This window comes from Pogonomyrmex barbatus, unplaced genomic scaffold (genome assembly GCF_055798465.1).
Source record: "Pogonomyrmex barbatus isolate J1 unplaced genomic scaffold, ASM5579846v1 scaffold3, whole genome shotgun sequence".
NCBI lineage: Eukaryota > Metazoa > Arthropoda > Insecta > Hymenoptera > Formicidae > Pogonomyrmex > Pogonomyrmex barbatus.
This window is the reverse complement of record NW_028297127.1, coordinates 13,236,178-13,257,255: the sequence shown is the minus strand read 5'-3', so window position 1 is coordinate 13,257,255 and position 21,078 is coordinate 13,236,178. Positions and strand designations below refer to the sequence as shown.

General features: G+C 30.2%; 6 protein-coding genes across 11 annotated transcripts; 3 read left to right on the top strand and 3 right to left on the bottom strand.

Annotated features, from left to right (window-relative positions):
- Positions 1-37: 37 nt before the first annotated feature.
- On the top strand, positions 38-5,244 carry Letm1 (Leucine zipper and EF-hand containing transmembrane protein 1). The gene is made up of 7 exons (XM_011634862.3): positions 38-277; positions 1,042-1,496; positions 1,581-1,751; positions 1,844-2,158; positions 2,253-2,726; positions 2,817-3,254; positions 3,334-5,244. Exons 1-7 carry the CDS (start codon positions 217-219, stop codon positions 3,739-3,741), a joined length of 2,322 nt encoding a protein of 773 aa, XP_011633164.2. The 5' UTR covers positions 38-216; the 3' UTR covers positions 3,742-5,244.
- An 898-nt stretch (positions 5,245-6,142) lies between these two features.
- Positions 6,143-11,869, bottom strand: Rala (Ras-like protein A). 6 transcript variants are annotated; one of them, XM_089080484.1, is made up of 7 exons: positions 11,741-11,869; positions 10,607-10,708; positions 10,245-10,364; positions 9,845-10,053; positions 9,538-9,712; positions 8,858-8,974; positions 6,143-7,996 (listed from the first exon to the last, which is right to left on the bottom strand). In XM_089080484.1, exons 3-6 carry the CDS (start codon positions 10,347-10,349, stop codon positions 8,858-8,860), a joined length of 606 nt encoding a protein of 201 aa, XP_088936610.1. In that variant the 5' UTR covers positions 10,350-10,364; positions 10,607-10,708; positions 11,741-11,869; the 3' UTR covers positions 6,143-7,996. The 6 variants fall into 6 exon arrangements, with proteins under 6 accessions (XP_088936610.1, XP_011633171.1, XP_088936606.1 ...); XM_011634869.3 differs by lacking the exon at positions 10,607-10,708 and having other exon boundaries at positions 11,741-11,868; XM_089080480.1 differs by lacking the exons at positions 10,607-10,708; positions 11,741-11,869 and adding an exon at positions 11,495-11,728.
- Positions 11,870-13,010: 1,141 nt separating this feature from the next.
- On the top strand, positions 13,011-13,518 carry LOC105424565 (uncharacterized). The gene is made up of 2 exons (XM_025217648.2): positions 13,011-13,145; positions 13,335-13,518. Exons 1-2 carry the CDS (start codon positions 13,044-13,046, stop codon positions 13,437-13,439), a joined length of 207 nt encoding a protein of 68 aa, XP_025073433.2. The 5' UTR covers positions 13,011-13,043; the 3' UTR covers positions 13,440-13,518.
- On the top strand, positions 13,476-13,941 carry LOC148936087 (peptidyl-tRNA hydrolase 2, mitochondrial). Its single transcript, XM_011634871.2, has one exon. It carries the CDS (start codon positions 13,476-13,478, stop codon positions 13,887-13,889), a length of 414 nt encoding a protein of 137 aa, XP_011633173.1. The 3' UTR covers positions 13,890-13,941.
- A 436-nt stretch (positions 13,942-14,377) lies between these two features.
- LOC105424567 (transmembrane protein 145) lies at positions 14,378-19,161 on the bottom strand. The gene is made up of 5 exons (XM_089080479.1): positions 17,929-19,161; positions 17,339-17,846; positions 16,967-17,104; positions 16,632-16,887; positions 14,378-16,556 (listed from the first exon to the last, which is right to left on the bottom strand). The coding sequence occupies exons 1-5, from the start codon at positions 18,312-18,314 to the stop codon at positions 16,366-16,368; spliced, it is 1,479 nt and encodes a 492-aa protein (XP_088936605.1). The 5' UTR covers positions 18,315-19,161; the 3' UTR covers positions 14,378-16,365.
- A 967-nt stretch (positions 19,162-20,128) lies between these two features.
- LOC105424568 (histone H3) lies at positions 20,129-20,654 on the bottom strand. Its single transcript, XM_011634874.3, has one exon. The coding sequence runs from the start codon at positions 20,575-20,577 to the stop codon at positions 20,167-20,169; it is 411 nt and encodes a 136-aa protein (XP_011633176.1). The 5' UTR covers positions 20,578-20,654; the 3' UTR covers positions 20,129-20,166.
- Between the last annotated feature and the right edge of the window lie 424 nt (positions 20,655-21,078).

Here is a 21,078-nt window from a genome sequence, read left to right as displayed (position 1 = left end):
GCTTTTTTTTCCATTGAACGCAGCCATTGAGTTTCTCGTCTTGAGCTTTGATCAGTGTGCGACAATGGCGCCAGCTGATCTTTGATTCGGTTCCGCTGCCACTTTCAAAGGGAATGTGATGGAACGTGACTCGTCGTACATTCACATGGTACTTGCGGCAGAACGACACGACGATCCTAAAGTATTCCAAAACGCTGACGGAGGAAATAACGCGCGATGAATACGTTATTTCATACGAAAACAATGATCGCCGGTCACGGTGGAGTTATTACTCGACGTACGTGTCATCGTATATTACTTCACGTCCTATTATAGATCAGCACAATTTCATCCGATAACCTGTAATACTCGTACTTTATAGAGATAATGCTTCCGTTACATTTATGTAACGATAGATAATAATACGCCGTTAAATTGACGATTAATATCTCTGTCGATGTCTTCAAATTTCTTTGTTTAATATTTTATCACAATATAAGTTCGCTTAAGGAAAAAAAAAAAATGACGTAAACATTGGTTATATTAAATTATATACTCTAGGTTTTGATATATATCAAAGAGCATGTCATACCTTTCCATTTTAATTCTTTTTTTTTCATTCAACATGTTCCATGCCACAACAATTTTATGTGATTTCATTCATGCCATGTAGATAACCAGTGTCTCACATGGTGCTAATTATATTTGATAAATAAGTTGTATTTCATAACAATGAAAAAACTATATTATAAAAAAAAAGGTTTAATAATACTAATATTGCAATACATATATTATGTATTGATTATGTATAAAATGATATTGGGAAATATTTCATAATTTTATGTCCCTTTATGTAAATAAAGTATCAAACAGCCTAAATGAAAAATCCAAGTGGATCACTGATGATTCATAGGGCATATTAACATATTAATAAGAAAAGCAAAATTGTGTTTATTATTCTTAAAAGTAAGACATTTGTGTTTTCTTTGAATCAAATAAACTAGATTAATGATTTTACTCTGTATTTCATTAAATAATTAAAACTTTCTGATTGTATTTCAGGATACTCCCCATTTAAATTATGGTACAACACCAATCATACAATGGGTGGCATAGCTCTAGTTTATACAGATTTGAGAGATCCGAGAAAATTATTGTTAGAGCCGACAGTATCACCGGCATATATTAATAATAAAAGTATGGCATGTCTACAAATTCGTACATTTTATGTAACTCCAAATTGGAAGAGTCAAGAGCCATCATCTAAGATTGAAGAAACAGTTAAGAATATTAAAGAGGAGAAAGAACTTAAAGATAAAATGGTAGAATATGTTTCAAAAGATAGTGACCAAGCAAAAAAAGCTGTTGCTAAAGTTTCGATATGGCAAAAAATCAAAAGCGAAATATTGCATTATTATCATGGATTCCGCTTGTTAGGACTTGATATGAAAATATCAGCAAAGTTAATATGGAGAATTTTGCATGGAAAGGAGCTTAGTAGAAGGGAGCATCGTTTGGTATGTTAAGCATAATAATTATTGTATGCCACATTAATATCAAGATATTTATATTAATCTATAATTAATCATTTATTCTAACAGTTAATAAAAACGACTGGAGATATGTTCAGATTGATTCCTTTTTCTGTTTTTATTATTGTTCCATTTATGGAATTTTTATTACCAGTGGCAATTAAGTTATTCCCTGGCATGTTACCTTCTACTTTCCAAACCGCAACTGAAAAGGAAGATAAACTTAAGCAGGCTTTGAAAGTAAGAGGACCTCAAATTTAAATTCACTATGTTAACATCATACTTTAATAAAAATTTCATCACATATTGTGATATATATATTTTTTAAACAGGTTAAGATAGAAATGGCAAAATTTTTACAAAAAACATTGGACGAAATGGCATTGCAATCATCAGATCACAAATCTGAGAAAGCTAAAGAATTTGCAGAATTTTTTTATAAAGTACGAACAACCGGCACTGTTGCAACTAATGAAGAAATCATGAAGTTTAGCAAAGTTTTTGAAGATGAAATTACTTTAGACTCTCTTTCACGGCCACAACTAATTGCGTTATGTCGTGTGTTAGATGTACAAACTCTTGGGACTACCAATTTCTTACGGTTTCTACTTAGAATGAGACTGAGAAGTCTTACTGCAGATGACAAAGTATATATTCAACACAATATATTTTTCTTAATCTTTTTTGTAAAATTCTGTTCTTTAAATTTTTTATTAAAATATTAAATCTTTTTCTCATTAGCTAATTGAAAAAGAAGGAGTTGATACTCTGACAAGAACCGAATTGCAACAAGCTTGTAGAGCACGTGGTATGCGTGCTTATGGATTGCCGGAGAGTAGGTTGAGGGAACAATTGTCGCAGTGGTTAGATTTGAGTTTAAATAAAAAAGTGCCGCCTTCCTTACTACTGCTCTCACGAGCGCTTATGATACCAGAGACGATATCTATGCCAGATAAATTAAAGGCGACTATTTCGGCTTTACCTGATGCGGTTGTGGCTCGTACAAAAGGTGCTATTGGAGAGAAAGAGGGTAAAGTGGATCATAGAACCAATATCGAAATTATAAAAATGGAAGAACGCAAGATCGAAGAAGAGAGGAAAGAAAAGAAAGAAAGCGAACCAGAACCAACCGTTTTGGAATCCAGTACTAAAGTTGATGAAATTACTACTACAGATGTCAAAGTTTTGGAACAAGCTCTGGATTCAATTGGCAAAGTTAGTAAATAATATTTAAAATGTACACACACGTAATTCTATAACATTTATATAATTTTCAATATCAATATATTATATTAATATTTTTAGGATAATAAAAATATGGCTGTAGAAAAAGAGGAAATTAAGGAACTTAAAGAAGAAATGGCGGAATATCAAGAAGATATTAAGGAATTGTATCAAATTAAAGCAGAAGCAAAAGGTCAAGCAGATATAGAAAATATTAAAGTATCAAAAGGTGCTAATAGACTATTCAAGAAGGTAAATAAAATGATTTCGAAAATGGATGCTGTTTTGTTGGAGCTCGAACAATCTGAGAAAAAAGTTAAACAAAGAATCGAATCATCGGCTCTTGAGAAACAGGATACTAAAGACGTTGAAGAATTAGTTAAAATAGACGAGTTGATTGCAGCCATTAAGCAAATTCAAAGTGTGCCCGATCAACATCGTTTAAAACGCATAGCAGAAATTTTAGGAAAAATTGATGACGATCATGATGGTGCAATAAAAATAGAAGATGTCCTAAAAGTATAATACAGATTATATATGTTTATTAATTGCAATAAGCATTTAAATAAATCTAATTATATAATGTAAATTTTTACAGGTTGTAGAATTAATAGGTAAGGAAGATGTTAAATTAAGCAAAGAACAAATGGATGAATTGATAGATTTAATGGATAAAGAAGAAATATTAGAAGTAGAAGAACAAATACAAAAATCGTTGGAAAAGGATTCCAAGACATCCGAGGCGGAAGAGAATATGAAAGCTACAAATAAATCTACAGTTCCAGCTACTCCGGTAACAACTGAGTCAGGATTTGGGAAAGAGGAATTGGTAGATGATGCCATCAGAGAATCGAACAAATCCTATGCAGGTCCACCTATCGAAGAAGATAAGCAGAAATCAGCTGCCGTTCTTAAAAGTAATTCCAAATCCGACGAGGTTAAAAATCCTTCAATTACATCAGGTGTTTCAACAGTGAAAAAGGCAGAAGGTTCTAAACAACTGTGATTAGCACACAATGAAGTATACAAGTTTACACAATGAAGTATAAATTAGTACATGTAATTATCAGCAATATTTTTACTGATGTTGACATGATGTTTGTATGGATCTTCGCCTGTGTGTCCCACACATTACTTTCTTTAAAAAAATTTTTAATATTATTTTCCACAAAGAAAGTGTATATATATATATAAAATATAATGAAAGAAAATTTTTATTAACACAAAGCACAAAGATAATTTTGTCATATGATTGGCCGTTATTAATATATTGTACATAAAATACGTATGTGAATATACCTAATATATCTATGTATGTTTGAGTAATATTGGATGATCATCAATTTTAAATTTTATTATAGGTACACATGAAAACCCGAAGTTTCCCATTAAAGACTGTGATGCATTTAACAGCATCATTTATATTATTCTATTTTATCCATAATGATGTACCTGTATTGATCATAAATGTACTATTAAATACATTCTGTAATTAATTGTCGATGTTACATGACTTTCTTTTAAAAGAAACAGACAGAATACAATTAGCCTAAACATTGATAAGTAATTACAGAATATAAAGAATATTCGGATTATAATCCGTTTAATTTCAACAAGTCTAAGGGTTAATCATTCCAGCTATCTAATACATTTGTTGATATATTGAACATACATCATTCGTAGTTGAAAGTAAGTCTTAAATCAAGATTATTTTAAATAAGAATATATCATGATAATTTTGCAATTTCAATATTAGTATTAAAGAATAATTGGTTGTTCAATATGAAAGTATATGCAAGATGAATATATAATAATTTATAATCTTATTTATAAAAAAACAAGAAAACAAAAACCTTGTTTATTGTACAAATAGATTATATACATGTACTATTTGTGCTTTGTACTACATAGAATGTTAAATCTGCAAAAAAGATTTTATTAATAAAAGATAAAAAATAATTCTTTTGCGACAAAATGTATCAGTTCCGAGGCACTTGTATATAGGGAAAAGAGAAATATTTATTATGGGTATTTCAAATTGGAAGTCAATCGCTTGGAAAGTGATTGGGGACCCAAAAACAAGGAAAAAATTGATGTGAACTGAACATGATCACAGCATAGGAATATAGCCCACTTAACTTGATAGAGATCAAGATTTCACAATTATGTTTGATCTCACAATCCTGAGTTAAAGCAGCCCGCAATTTTTATTTAATTTTAATTATGTTATAAAACTCAAAAAAAGACTATTTCTTCTTTCAATTTTGACAAAAAAATTCGAAAGCAAAGCAATATCAAATTTCAATATAAAAATAGCGATATTTCAAAAATAATGCATTTATGAACCTATGTTCATAACAATTTTCTTTCTTATTTTTCAGTCCCCATTTATCTCCCGATTGATTTCGACTTACGGAACGCCCTGTATATTTACATTATTCTATGATGTTAATTGGACGAAGACCATTTAATATGTATTATAAAGATATGAATTAAAAAAAAAACAGAACGATCTATTTCTTTACTTCTGCGCATGAAAGTCCAAATGTATATGTAAGAATATGTATTATTTTTTTTAATTTTTATAGGATACTCTTTCAAAAGAAATAAAATTAAGATTAAGTGTCCTAAAAAATGATTTTCTAAAATTTTACATTGCTGCATGTTTTTATTTTACTTGTTCTATTTCCACATCGGTGTTTTATTGCTTTTTTGCATTTGTTGCAGAAATAATCTTAAAATACCTTGAAATTTTAATATATAAATTCAATATAATACAATTAAATGTTATATTAAATATAATGATAAAAGAAATCATTTTACTATCATTATACGATTTTGCTTATAATATTGCGAAATGAAAGAAAATAATAAACCATTGATTGAAATATATTAAATATCGATATATTATGATGATTTAAATATATTTAATTATTTCATTATTAATTTTATATAATGCATTTTCATATTAAAATTATTAACATAAACATGTTATATAATATGGAATATAATCGTCATGCTCAATTAGCTGTATATTTTGTGTTCATATTTGCTAATACATATTTTACAATGTTGTAAGGAAACTTATTATGTTTAAATATTCCAATTTAACATTACAATAGCAACAGTAAAACGATTAATTTTGATAAAAATTGTTTTATACTAAAAATTTATTTTATAGTGCTACTTGTCATTAACACAAGTGACACATTCACTGAAATTATCTTATCATTGAATTATGAAAGTAAATTTAAGAATAAATGATTACTGTCAAAAAGAATATAAGATTTTTCTTAATGTAATACATATCTTAATAATAGGATTTAATAAATGTAGTTTGTACTTGGGATTGATTAATCACAAAATTATTCGGAAGTAAATGGACAGTTCAATAATGAATCACAAAATTACATAAAAAGGCATTTAATTTATGACAAAATAGCTGATCAAACATAGAATTGCAAAGATAGATATAATGACGTAGATGTGTGATATATATATATATATATCTGAATATCTGAATCTAAATGCTGTCATAAAACTCTCCTAAAGAATCTTAAAGTTTGATTGATACCTCGTTACATTAACAGTGAACACTTAAAAGGCACAATCAATGTCAACAGTACAAAAGTATCAAAATTAAATAGACAGATATTTCCCTTTTCTTTTATAAAAAAACTACTATAACATACGCATTTGCGAACTTTAATGACCATTCTGTAATACAGTTGTCAAAGTCATTTTATCTTCAGTCAAAGCTGTATCAAAATTGATTATTTTTATATAACTGCATAAATGCGCCTCATAGAGGTAGAAGTTTTCTAGACAAGTGACTTAATTAATCATATGAATTAATTATACAATCAGTCTCTAATTACAGTCTACTATGTTAAACATAAAAATTCGTTTTATTGTTACATCATGACTTGATATTTCAGATGTGCGAATAATGACGAGTGAGAAATGTTACTGCAAAGTAAGCCACTGGTAATTTTTTAGTACAAAAATTATAATAAATCAAATGTTTTAATTAAGAAATTTTATCTGTCGGCTTTATACTGGAATTTATACTAATCATAAAATTTACTTAAACCTAAATTTATGTTTGTACGCAAAATATGACCATTTTTTGCATGATAAGATCTAATATATAACATACGAAGAAAACAACGAAGAAAAATAATTATTAATGTGTTACAACTGTCATAAAATTCACTCATACATTGGAGATATCAAATTTACACTATAAAAGGTTGTGATAAAAATAACTATATAAAATAAAATATAGCAATATTATATTAAAACTATATGAAACATATATATATATATGTGTGTGTGTGTGTGTGTGTGTGTGTGTGTGTGTGTATAAATTGTTTATAGATTACAAGTTTTCATTACTTTACAGTGTTATGACTACATCAATACATATCTTATTCATTTATTCAGAATCTCAATAATCAAAATATACAAAATATTTAACTTTATTTATATATTTCTATAATTTTTCAACAAAATAAAGAGTGCTGAATTCATTAAAGGTTGCAAATAAATAATGCAAAAAGACGATTACGAATGCAATTATTTTATTTCAACATGAACATAATTACATTATTTAGATAAATATATTGGAAAAACAAAAAAGAAATAATGTATATCGTTTACAATCCTCTCAAATATATTAATATTATTTATATTTCAGCACTCTAAAGAATAATTTTGCAAATAATTTTACAGGCATTTTTGTAAGTTTGTGCTATTATAAATATTGTTATAAATTTTGTTTTTTAACTCAAATTCTATTCATAGAAATATATTATATGATATAATATAAACAAGAATAATAAAATATATTGTTATAAAAAATTTTTTAATAATTTCATAGGAAACAAATATAATATACAACGTGTTTTTGGATTATATATCAATTAATTTTTAATATGTATGTGTATATATATATATATATATATTAGAATAAATCGTATGTATATCTTAAGTTTTTAAATATATTCTATAATATAATGAACAGCAAAGATTAAAAGCGTCAGTCCACTGTAAAGTGTCAGAAAACTTTCATTTTTATATAAATACAGTTCTCTTACGCTTAGCTTTCAGTTACAGGAGTTGAACCTTCCAAGCTACATATTGTTTTATGTTTGTTATAGCAAGATGCAGCAGTTGGTTTTCTTCTTACGTTCACTTCCATCTGCTTGATTTTCTTGCGCCTTGCGAGCAGCTATTGCTCTCATTAAATCAAAGAACACCTGTAATATTATAGAGTAGATATATTTTTATCTACTTCTTTATGTAAATTAATCATCTGAAATTTAATATATTATACAAGATTCTTTAAAAGAAGATTTGTATCCATCACATAAAGCACTTTTAAAACATTCTTCTGTTAAAACAATTTTTTCTTTACTTACATTTCATCAAGACAATATTTTAAAATATCATTAATAAAGAAGAAATTATTAAATCTGTAGAATTTAGTTTATTTTTATAGAATTTAGTTTATTTTTAAGATTGTAAAAACAAATTATAATTTTTTATTGTCAACATGTCTTAATTAAAGAAAAAATATTTAATGCTTTTCTCTTTTCTTATAACACTAAATGTTCATAAAAATAACTAACTTATCTGATGTGTAATACAAGATATAACACAATATTGTTAAAAAAACAAAAAAAGACAAAAAAAGCATACATGCTTTGCATAAGCTGTGATGAGCTTTACAGGTAAAAGTGTTTCGTACTTATTTTGTAGATGTTTGTAAAAAACTTAAAAAGTATAAAGATTTTTTACAAGAATTACATGAATTTATATCAACAAATTTAAAGCACAGTTAAAATAAAGATATGCAATAAAATATATTTATTTACTTTTAAAATATTTAATATTTTTTGAAAAATCATCACATCGTAATAATAATTAAATCATATATTTTTATTGCATATCTGTGATAGCTATTAAAAACCAGAAATTGCGTTAATTAAATACACTCTGACATTCCTTATACAATATACACCAATATTAAATTATAAATTGCCAAATTAGAAAATGCCATAATTCTATTGTTTTTTCGAAACAAGAAATAAAATATGATGCGAGAAAAAACGGCAAACCTATAGAATAATGCACTTCTTTTTCTTCCTCTTGGTACGGTCTTTACCTCGACCATTGCTTGCTGATTTATCTTCAATTTTGCGTGACCTTATTTCACGCATCAAGTCGAAAAATACCTGCAAATGTGCAATGGATGCTATCTAAAGCTTTAAGGCGTTATAAAATGTGCATTATAAAATAAATGTTATATCCTTCATATTTGTAAAAGAAGAAAACAAGGATTGTGCGCATATAAGCAGTAGCACAATACATGGTGATATAACGATGTATAAATATACATAGACTGCAGAATTAAGCCTATTGAAAAATGCATATTTCGTGCAATCAATTCATATGCGATACATTACATTGAAGGTGAAGTGAAAATGAAAGCGATAAGAAATATGTATATGAATGCATCTACTATTTTCAATAATTTAACTACATTGGTATGCATGTATATATGTTTTTGAAGTGTTCTGTTATAAAATATTTAATTCAATATTACTAATATAAAACCTAATTAAAAAAATAATTAATTTTATAACAATCACTTTAATAAAAGTTGAGAAAAAATCAGAATCAAAAATATTTTTGCTAAAAAATAAAAAACAAATTATATAAATATTTGTTATGACTTATAACTGTTATAATTTATTAATATTAAATTAAATCAGATTGTGTATAGCTAGTGTTTTACCTTATCTACATTTTCTTTTGTTTTAGCACTTGTTTCCACATAAGGAACACCCCACTGTTGAGACCTTGCTTGAGCTTCGGCTAAACTGACTTTTCTTTTTTCTTGTAAATCACTTTTATTTCCCACTAATAAAAATGGTATATTCTCATCATTTTTTACCCTGAGAATCTGTTCTCTATAGAAAAGAAAAGTTTTTTTTTTGTTCATGTGGCATAATCACAATATAAAATAATTATATGTTAAAATTTCCTCTAGTCGCTTTTTATTTCATAAACTCATGATAAACTATATCAAACTTAAACTTTACCTAAATTCCTGTGTAGCCTGAAAGCTATCATCTTCTGTTATCGAAAATACACAGAGGAAGCCTTCTCCACTACGAAAGTAATTGTCTCGAATTGCTGCGTAATCTTCTTGTCCTGCAGTATCCAGAATATCTATTTGTACCTCTTCTCCATCTAATACAACTTTCTTTCTATAGGAATCTGCTTTTGTAGGTTCGTAATCTTCAACAAACTGATTTTAACATCGTAATTAAAATCATAGGAAATAAAATCTTTTTCATGTAATACATTTAAAAGTAAAATCTTTTCAAAATATGATAAATTTATAAGTAGAACCTTAAAAGAAGTAAGAATTATATTAGATGTTAAGCTGAAATGACAAGCAACATTTAATTTACAAGATTCTTTTCAACTTATTTTTACCTCATCATACATAAATTGTAACGTCAGAGCAGATTTTCCAACACCTCCACTCCCAACCATTATGACCTTATGCATGGCTTGAGTAGCTCCTGGCTTTCTTGACATTTTTGAGATAATTACCTTCAATTAAGATAAAGTGGTCAGTAAACGTCCACCATGTTTTAAAAGTACAGTAATATAATTTTGTTGTTTTGTTCGCAATATTCAAAATTTCAAAATAAATCTACTTGATTTAACATTATTTACTATTTGCATTATTTCTTGTGAATCTTTTTACAAAAGTCTCCATGTATAGTCGCATTATAACAAGAAATAAAGGAAAACAACAAAATTATAATTATAAAATATATATATACACCTACTGCATTTCTTTAAAAGGATTTCTTTCTGATGATTATCTTAATTAAAGCAGAGCAAAGATAACAATGGCAGGATGTGAGAATTATGTTGTCAGTGTGAGAAATCTAAGAGACCAGGGTAGAATGTATATGTATGTTCCTTGTCTTAATATAATTTATAGTAGAATGTATATGTATGTTCCTAGTCTTAATATAATTTATATATCACATAAAAATATGCACATTCAAAAAAGATAATTTACAGTATTATATTATAAAAAAATAGAAAACTTCTAGCTAGTTTAAATATTATACAGTACATAAGGTTTATACTGTTATTTTGTCAACAATAAATTATAAATTTCATATTTTCTACGAGAAATAGGGACAATCTCAATGATTATATTTATCTCAATGATATAATTTATCATGATAAATATAAGATAAGAAATGTAAGAACAGCTGATTTTTAATATTATAGCTAATAAATAAATCAAAAGAGATAAGCAATATTCCAGATACACCGCTGTCAAAGTTATAAGCGACAGCATCAACCAGAAAAAAAAAAAACTACTAAAAAAATTTACTAATCAAACTACATAGTAATATTCTAACTACACGTCATTGTTATTCACCGTATGATTCATCGCGACTTTTGTCCATGGAAGAAGAGAAATCAAACGAAAAATAAAAAATAAAATAAAAAAAAACGCGTGAAGGAAAAAAATTGGAAAACGCACCTCATAGATGCGTACCATTACCGCGGTTTGATTCGCCCGTTCCCTCTTTCGGTCCTAATCTAGATTTCCGATATATGGGCGAATGTTATAAATAAATAATCAACGAGACAAGACACGTAAGAAGTCGCGAATCGCCGCGCCCGATCCGTCACGATTATCGAGCGGCACCTACCGAGGCGAAAACAAGCCGGAGGCTGTCACAATGAGTGTAACACGAGTAACGAGAAAAGGCGGTGCCGCATTCCCGCGACGAATAGCAGCGGGTGCCGCGAAAGCCGGACATTCGTCAAGACGTCGACATCAACGTCGACATCGGCGTCGGGAACTGCCGCCGGATGTTCCGCGCGGCCGCGCGAAGCGGCGCCGGGTCGCTCGAATGTACGCGCGATAATGAAAGCACTGTCTTCTCGATAAATACCTTTGAAATTTCGAGCAAATCAGGTAATGCCCTCCTGACTGTTCCGTGATCTCTCGCAGCCTTCACACGCGTTTGGTTTACTTTCACGCAACCGTAGTTGCGGCGATTGAATGCCGGCGGCGCTCCGGTCGCCGCATCGTCGCGTCTCTTTCTCGCAAGTGAAATGCAATTACGATAGCATATTTTATTTATTCGCACAATCTCACGCGCTGGACAAGTGATACATATAAAAAAAAGTATAATAAAAGAGTAACACTGACTAAATACTATTAAAAAAACGACAATTTTATGAAAGAGAAAGAATTCGTACGGCATAAAATTTAAATAATTGGCTCATACTGTAATATTAATTTTGATTTATTATTCTATCTTCTTTAGACATGTATATTTGCACCATAGTATTAAAATATAATATTTAAATCTATTTAAAATTGTATTTTTATATTATATTATAAAAAAATAGAAAACTTCTAGCTAGTTTAAATATTATACAGTACATAAGGTTTATACTGTTATTTTGTCAACAATAAATTATAAATTTCATATTTTCTACGAGAAATAGGGAAATTTTATAGTTCACATTCGTGTTCAATTATATAGAAATATGATAATTGTGAAAAAAATTACTTTTGCGGCTATTAATTGGTTTTTTAATTTCAAAGTTTTTTAAATTTTACACATAAAAAGATGAAAAAGATATAAATTTTGAATTAAACTATTCTCTGCTATAATTTAAATTATATCAGAAAATAATTTGTGTTTGTAATTAATTAAAGCAGAGCATATGAATATGCAAATATGCATAAATTATTATGAAATTACCATATTTTAATTTATCACTTATCAACGTCAATAAGTTTTGTAAATACGAAAATCAGAAGCAAGGATTTTCCTTCTCAAAATATATTCTAGGCATGAAAATGTATATAAATTACGAAACGAGAGAACTGTGTTACCTATTCGAAAAATTCGAAGCATGGCAGTATGGTTTTACGTCGTCGGTACAAAGTTCACCTAAAACACATGTGATTTCTCTAATTTTCTATGCTTTCATTTAACCTGGGTCAGTTCATTCAAATATTACTCATATTGTACTTAAATCTGTTCGAATTATAAATCGCACGGTTTATGGTTTAAAAATACTAATTTAATACTAATTTGCTAAAAGTAAATTAACCTCTATATTACGTCCACGTGTATTTTGTTGAAATTTTTAAAGGACACGTTATTGATGATTTAATTGAAATGATCATTTCAGTGTATTTAATTTAAATCTTTTTCATCCAAGCATCGATATCATAATATGACCGCATCCCTGAACATTGATGCTGAGAAGGAAATTGAAGATCCCGTCGAGCGAATGTTACAGAAAACCGGTTGCATAGAATTGCATTATCAAGTTCAAGTATGTTCATGTGGGTGATATATATATATAATCACTTATAATAATTTGTCTTATTAATTTTAACTTGAGTTAATCATGTATGGTTTCAATATTAGAAAAGTAATAGAAAGTTTAAATTAATTAATGTGAAGTACTTTGATTACGTTAATAACATTCTTAATTTTATTTCATTTAATTCCTAATTTCTAGGAATGTATAGCTGAACATCAAGATTGGAGAAAGTGTCAGAATGAAGTAACAAAATTTAAAGAATGTATGGCTAAATATACAAAACAACAAGAACTAAGACATTAGTGATAGCTGTTTGTAATTGTAAAAGATTGTAAAAAAATGTATTTCATAAGTAAATATATCAGATCTTTCTTATCACCCATTTGGAATGGAGAGAAATGTAAAATGGTGATAGTGGTTCGTTCAGATTTACCTATGGGAAAAGGTAAAACTGCTGCTCAATGCGCTCACGCTGCGCTAGAATGCTGTCGTCAGACCTTCAATAATGAAAAGAAACGATTAATGTTTCAATCCTGGTTACAAGTAGGACAACCTAAAATTATTGTTAAAATACCAAATGAACAAGAGTTATTAACCTTGGCAGATAAAGCTCAACGCGCTGGTTTAATTACTGCCATAATAAGAGATGCTGGTAAAACACAATTGAGGCCTGGCACAGTCACAGTTGTTGGTATAGGACCTGGATCCAATGAAGTTATTGACAGTCTTACATCAAAATTAAGATTATTATAAATTTGTATTAATTATAAACTTATATAAATTAAAAGGAATACTTATTAAAAAATCAAGTGTCTTACTCAAATTACACAATTCAATTTATTTAAAGTTTTTAAAGTATTTAAATCTTAGTATATTCAAAAAAATAATATTGAATAACTGAAAAAGATACTGCAATTTTTTGATAAAATTTAAGAAAAAGATTCATTTTTATATAAAAACTAATTTCAGAATATTATAATTTTAATATACGATCAATATATTCCTTAAATTTCAATTTAGTATTTAGTTTCTAAATAATATATTGTGTATATGTGTGTGTGCAAAGAAAAAGAGGAAAATGAATATATATAAATAAATATATTATAATATAAATATAAATAATATTCATTCTTGAAAATAACTTAAAGCGTGTATTTTAAAAAATTAAATTAAGATTAAATGGTTTTTTTTTTTTTGCTAAAGAAGTCTGTATTAAATGTAGATATACAAAAAATGTTCAGTTAAATATATAAAACAATTATTATTATCAAGATAATCAAGTTATAATACATTATCCTGGCAAAAAATCACATTAAATATTTTTTTTGCTTGGTTCGATTGTAATAGTGTGATATAATAATTTCATTATACTAAAATATTTGCTATAATACTACTTTCTTCATTTATCTATAAAAAGCATTTCAAAACAAGTTTGAAGGTACGCATACTTTTGAAAATAAAAAAAAAAAAAATATATATATATATATATATATATATATATATATATAAAAACACATACACACATAGCCATAACTTATATAACAGTGTTCTTAAAAAAAAATGCTTAAAATTTTAAATATAACTCAACATAGATAATATTACAAAGAAATCAAGAATATTATAGTAAATTGCTTTCATCTTAGTAGATATTTGAAATATAAATGTATCATAAAGATTTTATCAATCTTATAAGATATCCTAAGATATATTATATATGCTATTAGATACGTATATATATTATATACGCTGAGCATTAAAATATTCTCAAGAGTATATACACAATCATATTATCTAAGTTATTACAAGATTGAGCAATAATAGTATGACAAGAAAACATGCGCTTACAGCTAGCATAAACTCGCATATCAGATCGTATTTCAATCTTTTATACAAAGTATTTATATTTGTCCAACAATGTGCAAAACACATGTAATCTTATTTGAATAAAATTGGAAGAATTCTATAAAGGTGCTCTTTCTGCATTTGTGTATGTGATTATTATTTATATATATTATGCCTACCTAATAACAAAATAATTTCATGACAAGGTTAAAACTTTTCATAAAATTTAACAAAAATAAAAACAAATATAAAAGTGCTCTTCTGTATCAAAATCATTTCCTTTTAACCATAACTCCTTCATTCAATTTATAAATGATTTTTCCTCAATTGTTAAAACTCATTAGTTAAATGTAATTTTTCAATTTGTATTCTTTTCTAATTTTTAAATTTTACTAAAATTTAATTAAAATTATTTAAAGAAAATATTTCATTTTTTTCAATCGTTAATTGTTCAAAAATTATTAGTATCTTAATATGAATTAATCAAAGAATTTATAAAAGAATTTTTAAAAGAATGGTTATTTTGGAACATCATGTAATTCCTGCTAAGTTTTCTATTAATAAATCAGTATGACTTTAGAAACACAACTATTATGTATGCAATTTTAAAATCATTCAACTAGAATCAAATTGTTATGAAATTTATATAAGTATTTTATTTCCATCATTCTTATTCAAGTGCACATTGTAATATTCTAGTAAAGAGTAGACATGCAATAATTACAAGATGTAATGACAAATTAAATGAGTGCATTAAAAATGTATACTTGTTAAAATTTTTTTTTATATACAATATAGAAGTTGTAGGATCTTCTTTTTTATAAAATCAAAATGTATAAAATTATTAAAAATGAACAAAAGTTAATACTATTTTAGATTTCAGATTTATGAATATGATATGAGTAAGTAAAATAGTAATTCGGAAAAAGATTGTTTGGAAAATAAATTTTCGAGATTATATTATTTTGTATATATAATTAATTTTTAAATTCTGTGTAATATATGTATAATATATGTATGTGTGATTATTGTTGATACATTGTTGCTCGATATAATATTTAAAATATAAAATTATTAATTATTAATACATATATACATATGTTAAGAATCAAAAATTATATTTGTTCATAGTATGTACTCATATCATACTCATCAGCCATTTCCATTATATCATCTATTAATTTGTTATCACATAATTGAATTTGACAATTGATATATCACTAATTACAAGATGTGCACAATTTCTCTCTCTCTCTCGCTTTCAGTTCAATAGCACATATTAGAGTATTATTCATTCTATTAGATTGACCATTTGGCAAATATTCATCACATCACTTGTAATTAAAAATGTCAAAGTTTTTATTATTATATTTCCAATGGACGAGTATTAAGTAATTATTTTACCGAGTTCCGGCGGTTCTACATAATTATTTAATACATGCGGCGCTTCGTTGAATTCATCGAGTTCATCACCATTATCCGCGCCTTGCGCAAGTAAAAAATATTGTTCACTTCTAGTGGGCCATAACAAATGAGCCATTACACAATAAGCGAAACAGTCTGCTGAATATGTTATACCTGCAAATCGACAATATAAAAACTAAAAAATATTTAAAAATGTTAAAAATTATTTTATTTTTCAACTTTGCATACCTAATAACAGCTTAAACCTCCACAGTGCACTTACTTGAAGCGCTATAAGTGCTATAATAGGTAAATATATAAACCAAACTAATGACGATGCACCAAAATGAAGGAGAAAGTTTAATTTTTGAGTATTATGCTCGTATGTCATGGTGTTTCGAAGTTCATATAAAAACCATACCATTATGGCACTTCGAAATAACAATATGAACCATCCTGGCCAAGTTTGATATTCATCTATATCTTCGATAATGTCAACCTCTGTCTAAAAATGAATTTATATTTATTGATTAAGAATTGACACAAATGTAAATAAATAGAGGGAGAATATATACAATAGTTACCATATTCCATACATATAATAAGATGTGTACAACTCCATAACAAAACCATATAGCAAACACCAGTGGCTTCCATGTTAATTCCATTCTTGTCACTGCCCATCCTTTGGCAAGTAGGAGTAATAATAACATAAAGGATGTCTAAAAATATAAAAGTGATTACATATCAAAATCACAAATATGAAAATCACTATTCAATGATTAAGATTTTAAATGACATTTATACATTGTTTATATATTTTAGAAATGTTAAGAATAAATGATTTGTCTCAACAAACTTAAATAGATTAAAAGATATGGCCATATTACATAAAATATATATTAGATTATTTAACTGAATAGCATACAACATTAAAAATAAAATATTTTCCTTACCCGTGACAAGATATCAAAAATATCACCTGCAACTTCTAATTGCTCGTAGCCCACTCCATCCAGTGCAAATTTCAACACGTGTATCAAGATTAAACATATAGCCACAAATTCTAGTAATAAACTAGCAGTGAACAATCTTGTTACAGGATGCTTTTGCAATCTCACTGCATACAGCTGTAGTGGCACTAATATGATGTAACACACGAAAAACAGCAAGTACAATTCGATGGTATTTTGTCTGTCATACGAAAATTGGTAAGTCAAACTGTTTAGGCCACTGACGTTTGGGTTGCCGTTTACCAGCCAGATGTCATACTTCAACTCGTCGTGCTTGCTGTAATATTCCCATTGGCAGGTTGTCTTGTTTCTGTAGCAGGCAACCAGGCTCATATACCAAAATCGTGGCTGCCAAAAATCTTGTATAACATATGTGAATTGATGTCCCTTCACGATATTCCACACCGAGTCTTCATCCGGACACAATTTATCTCGGGGACACGGGACTCGCCTTCAAAAGTTCAAATCAAAAGTTAAAATAAGTTGACGTTTGATAGATAAAAACAAAAACGGCAAAAAAAAACAAGACCTACCTCAGGAAATCCTGACCCTCCTCATTGCAGTCCGGATCATAGGAACTCTTCTTCAGCGTATTAAACATATAAGCGCACGCGGCGCTCTTGTCCGTCAATGTGCGATTACCGTAGTACTCGAGGAAGTGGCCGCGGTCGAGTATCGCGAGGGTGATTGGCACGTCGAAGTCCGACCTCGCTGTAACATTGCCGAATATATAGCCGTACGAGTCCTTCTGCCGGTGACGGTCGGTCTTCTGGAAGCCGAACTTGATGAGGAACCGGAAGAACTCCCGCGTGTCGAACGTGCCGGTGATGTGAGTGGAGTCCGCGCGGTCCGGCCGTAACGACAGGCAGAGGAGCACGCAGAGGACGCGCACCAGCAGTCGTCGAGCACCGGCAGTCATTTTCCAGTAACGCGCTGATCCCCGCAGGATCGACCTGGCACTCGCGGGCTCCGCCTTCTCCGCTTTTGCTTTCGCCTCCGTCTCCGCCTCGCCTAGCCACGCCGCGCGTCTCGCCTCGTGTCGCGGGCCGTCGTCAGGAGCCGTCGGACATCCTCAACATCTTCTCGCGCGATCCCCTGCACAGCTGTTGCCGTATGACACGCGACGCGGACGCTGCTTTCCCACCGTACTCGCGGCAGCCCTCATCGAGACCCAATGAGATTCTCCCGGGAACATCTCCGTTCTAACATCACCGCGTCTCGTCGTCTTTGTCGTCGTCGTTATCGCCGTCGTTATCGCCGTCGGCGATACGTCGATGATAATCGTCGGCTCGTTCGGCACGCCGAGGGAGATCCGTTAAACGGCACGCCGTACTACTACCGCAACACTATCGTACTACGTACTCTTCTTCCTCGGCACTTTGAACTCGCCTTTTCCTATCGATTTTCCCCACCCAAGCGGACCGTTCGTTCTGAGAAGAAACTGTCGCTTTCCGACATGGTCCGACTAAAACTTTCCTTTCGATCACGGGCGATCCCGTGATCGTTGTAGTCGCGTGTCAAAGGAAATCGCTAGGGAAAGATTACAGGTTTCATATGACGACGCGGCCCGTAATGCGCGATAACGGAAACTAGTGCGACGCGAGAATGCGTCGTATTGTTCTTTCGGGGATTCCTCTGTCAGCTGCCAAAAATATACAGCGATATAATACGACAAAAAGCGATGACGAGCATGAATTAATACGTATGATTTAATCCGGCGATCAATTGCGAGTCGTACGCGCTATTAATAACGATGATAAGCACATAGCATTGATGGATGCGAAGACGCGACTCTTCTCATATTTCATTTGTAATGTAATCAAAAAAATCGCTATATTGCAAATATCCACGTATCTGCGGGAATGCAAGTACAAATCATTTCAAGGACGATTTCATATTTCATATTTCTTATCAAACTTTCACGAAGTTTCACGAATGTAGGGGAGATTGTTTGAGGTTTGTTCGCGCCATCTTGTGACGCGACATCGTAATGCTAACAGTTTTGGCGCGCTTTTGCGATGAGACTCCTAACGCGAATCTCGTTATTCCGCGTGATTACTAATTGTTTCCTCTGTTAATATTTCAGAATTTAACGAGTGCCAAAGAGTTCCAAAACATAATTAAAGAAGAAACAAAAAGTTAAAAATAATTGTAATTCGATATATAAAAATTCATACTTCAATACATACGAATAAGACGTTCAAGTTCTTTCATTAGTCGAAAAAATAATTTTCTGTTCTTAATTTTTTATATTTGATGCCTTATTTTTGTTCGTTGCATTTAAACTGTAAAAGTTATAAAATATTATGTACATATATTAGTTCTAGAAAAATTAATTTGTAGTCTGTCATATAAAACGCGTTGTATTGAGATGTCGTTAGACGACGTTAAGTGTGCATCGCAAAAGCGCGCCAAAACTAAGCGTCGCTCAGTCTAAAAGCGCGCCAATTGCTGGCGTTACTTTCATCATATAAGAATACTGTTACATTTATCGTAAAATTTTATTAAGCGTGTTACAATTGATTCTAAGATAAAAAAATTTTGAGAACTTGCAATTTTTTTATTGTATAGTAACACGCTCAAAAAATGTATCGTACAACAAATCTAATATTAACCTAAAATGCACTTTTGTGGATAAAAAAGTATAAATAAAATGAGAATTTAAAATCCTAGATGTATCATAGATTAAAAATTTGTACGTTTAGAACACAAGATATTCCTTCGTGTAAGAAATTTTGGCCCTGAAAAGGGCCGTTTGAAAAAGAGATATTTTAGGCACGTTCTCCACGAATTCTGCGAGCCAGCTGGATGTCTTTGGGCATGATGGTAACCCTTTTGGCGTGAATCGCACAAAGATTGGTATCTTCAAACAGTCCAACGAGATAAGCTTCACTAGCTTCCTGCAAGGCCATGACTGCCGAGCTCTGGAAGCGAAGATCGGTCTTAAAGTCCTGGGCGATCTCACGGACTAGTCGCTGGAACGGAAGCTTGCGGATCAGAAGCTCCGTACTCTTCTGGTAACGACGAATTTCACGAAGCGCGACAGTCCCAGGACGGTAACGATGAGGTTTCTTCACACCACCGGTCGCGGGAGCACTCTTACGTGCTGCTTTCGTCGCCAGCTGTTTACGCGGAGCTTTGCCTCCGGTCGATTTACGAGCGGTCTGCTTGGTTCTTGCCATCTTCAACGGTCAAACGTTACGTACACCACTGCGAGTTATGACGATATGCACGAGGCGTACGAAACGCTTCTCTTATATAGGATAGCCAGCTCTACACGCCAGATGCTGATTGGTCAGCGCGTCAGTGGTGGGGACTTACAATGCGCGGGAAACGTGTTATGCATGCTGCCATCTAGCGCGATAATCGTTCAGGTAGTTATTTGATAGTACTGTAGGCACAAAGATAATGGAGATACTACGTCACAACTTTGCACTGTGGACACTGTTCTTTTGGTAGTAACATGAGCTTAAGCCGTTTATGTCTACGGTACGACAGCGATTATTCGTGCTACTGAAACCGCACTACTGAACACATAGGGATTCTAGATTGTGACTCAGTTGGCGACATTCCAGGACGCGTTTAGAGCATAAGTCGTGTTTGGTCTGATGCCTTTGTATGTTCTCTAATGATATGACTAATGACAAAGCTTCGAAAATGAAAGTTTAGAAAGTGAAAATATC